At 39.0% G+C, this 3040-nt stretch overlaps 1 protein-coding gene across 1 annotated transcript in view; it reads left to right on the forward strand.

The window, feature by feature from the left end:
- Positions 1–1432: 1432 nt before the first annotated feature.
- fbxw2 (F-box and WD repeat domain containing 2) overlaps positions 1433–3040 on the forward strand; it is a 34696-nt gene continuing 33088 nt past the window's right edge. The window contains exon 1 of the mRNA XM_035668240.1: positions 1433–1651. Within this exon, the coding sequence (XP_035524133.1) occupies positions 1549–1651 (103 nt within the window). The 5' untranslated portion in view covers positions 1433–1548. The remainder of the gene's footprint in view (positions 1652–3040) is intronic.

Raw genomic sequence — 3040 nt, forward strand, 5'->3', positions numbered from 1 at the left:
ATACTACATTTAAATGGTGATATGGTGGTGTGTAGAAATAATTTAGTACCCTAAACATTGTAGGTAAAATGGAATCGATGAATTATACTTGAACATCAGAATAGTTACAACCAGACGTACGGTACTATGGGTAATTTAAATGCATTAAATACTGAAAGACAGCAGACAACGATGACAAGCCCAAATGTTGTAAATTATAGTCTAAAGAATGTTGAAAATTTAAATATTCCTGAATGATGAGACACAAAAAGAGGGTAGTTTAACACATGTGCTCTATGTTAAGTTGGAAAAAAATCTGAATGAAAATTTTGAAATTGGGACTAACTGAACAGCTGAAGTCAGCTACGTCATCCAATCACTGAGATATTTCTAATAAAGGCGTTTGTCAGTAGCATAAAAGATTTCAGGGAAGCAGAAGTAAGAATAAGAATGTAATTCAGAGGGAAGGTGGGGGTCACAAGTATGTACAGTTGATGTTTTACAATGACTATACATGATTTCCGTTCTCAGTGATGCTACTGCACAAATGTCACAGTTTAGAACTTATACAGGTTGCATTGGTGCATGTAAGATTCCTTTAAGTGTTAGTTATCCTGGGTAACTTGAATTTACTTTTTTGATATTGACTAAAATGTGCTGTAAATGGTCTGGTTAGATTTGTAATCTTATATACGTACTTAACATAAAGTCCATATTTTATGGGTGCTTTTTTAAAAATCTGTCATCCAATTAAATTTGTTGTATGCTGAGTCCATTGCATTTTATTATTCTATTCGGTCTATTCTATTCGCAAAATTCACAACATGCAACGAATTGTCACGCAGTGAGGATGATTCTGTGTTCCTCTCACTGGAAAGTAGACAAAGACAAAGTAATTGGGTCCAAGGTGTCAAGAACAAGGAGAGTCCCACCTGCGGATAAAGAAGCTGTCTGCTCCTTCTGTCGCTCTCACTCGAAAAAATGCTTTAATAATGTAAACATGATTGGCACAACATGAGGTTGTATTTAATTTTAAACCTGTGACATTTTCAGACAAAAAACACTTGGCTTTTATTGTTTGATCAGATGGTCCCTGGCCCCTTTTCAAAATAGGGTACCAAAATGATTTTGGTGTTTTATTTTGTTTTGCTCTTTGTAAAGAAACTCAGCTATTATATTTTTAGTAGTATTAAAAGTTACAGAGCTACAGGATGTTTTTATACCAATTGTTGCAAACTGTTATATGATGTATGTATTTCTTCTGATATGTATATATAATAAGAAGAAGAATTACTGATCATTAATTGAATGGAAGAAGGTAACCTGATATGATATTATAGGCAGAGCCCAAAAATAATATATTACAGTAGTGTATAGCAGCTCACTTTTTCTAGTATTATAAGTACTTGTCATTCAACCACATTCCAACAAGCGTCTGTCTCCTTATAGGTGATCAGCTCATGCACAGAGGTGTGGCAGGGTGTGTGTCGGGAGCTGGGCTGGAGGATCGACGAGTCCATTCAGGATGCGACGCACTGGAAGGGGGTCTACCTGAAGGCTAAACTGCGCATGATGCAGCTGAACGACCAGGAGGCCTTTGAGACATCGTCCCTCATTGGCCACAGTGCTCGGGTATACGCCCTCTACTATAAGGACGGCCTTCTCTGTACAGGTACACTGCGGCTCTGCCTTTTGTTCTGATCTGATCTGTGTGTTTTTCTCAGTGTTGGTGTGTTGAATATATATAAAAGAATATTCCACACTGTTTCAAGTGGGTTATTTCTTATTTCAAGATTTTAATTCTATTAAATTCTCCACCTTATTTTAGTGTTTCCTCATAAACTATTTTAATGTGTACCTCAATACCACAATGCTGTATACTGTACCTGATTTGGTGTTGACGATGTCAAAACAGTTATTTTTCACATTTTGCATAATAGCAAAAGATTTATCGTGGTAGGCTTTTATAGTCCAGTAGTCTTTTTTTGTAGAGCACATTGAGTTGGATTTATGGTGTGAGGGCTGTGGCCTTTGCAAAACAGGTTTTACATGTGTCATGGAAAATTGGGAAATCTTGGAAATTGAGAGGCTAGTTTTCCAGTCATGGAAACATGACAAATTGATTAATATGAGCAAATATTCTTGAAATAATCTATGTTTAAATAGTTTTTTAGTCTATGCTGTGGAAAACTGTAGTCAGTTCAGAAAGTGGAAAAATTGGCTTGCTAAGTGTGTGTTAGCTATCATTTAAGGGAGTGACCGTTAAATGATGACCACCTACAGCTGACCACCATTTTGTGCTGTCCTGTATTGTCCAGAAAAAGTCCTAGATAAAGTCCTGGAAATCGATTTCTTAAAGAATGGGAACGCCCAGATAGCTCACCTGGTAGAGCTGGGGCGGCTGTAAGTTGTATCCCCGGCTCCTCTCGCTGCATGTTGAAGTGTCCTTGAGCGAGACTGATTGACTGTATGAATGATTAGTTTCGGGTGAGCAGTTGGCACCTTGCATGGCAGCCACTGCCATCAGTGTATGAAGGTGAGTGTGGCATGTAGTGTACAGCACATTGAGTGGTCGAAAGACTAGAAAGGCGCTATATAAGTACAGTCTATTTACCATGTACCACGGCTGAGTGCTTGCTGCAGCAGCCCAGGGTTCAAGTCTTACCTTTGGCCCTTTGCTGTATGTCATCCCCTCTCTTAACCCCCTTTCCTGTCTGTCTTCAGCTGTCCTATCCAATAAAGGGAAAAAGCCCCCAAAACAAAACTTAAAAAAAAGATATATACATTTTTGGGTGTCAATTATGGTGCCACCATCGAGCTGATTGGGTTGATTTCTTTTGGGAAACACGAGCACATCATGGCACATCATTAAGGGGCGGCTGTGGCTCAGAGAAAGAGCGGGTTGTTGGTTCAATCCCCAGCTCCTCCTGTCACATGTCGAAGTATTACCTTTGAGCAAGATACTGAACCCCGAATTGCTCCCAATGCTGTGCATCAGTGTGTAACGGAAGGCTCTGGCTCCTGTTCTACTTTTAGAGACTATAAGAACCACAAGTAGCCC

This window comes from Morone saxatilis, unplaced genomic scaffold, assembly GCF_004916995.1.
Source record: "Morone saxatilis isolate NCDOM2014 unplaced genomic scaffold, NCSU_SB_2.0 Contig21, whole genome shotgun sequence".
Lineage (NCBI taxonomy): Eukaryota > Metazoa > Chordata > Actinopteri > Moronidae > Morone > Morone saxatilis.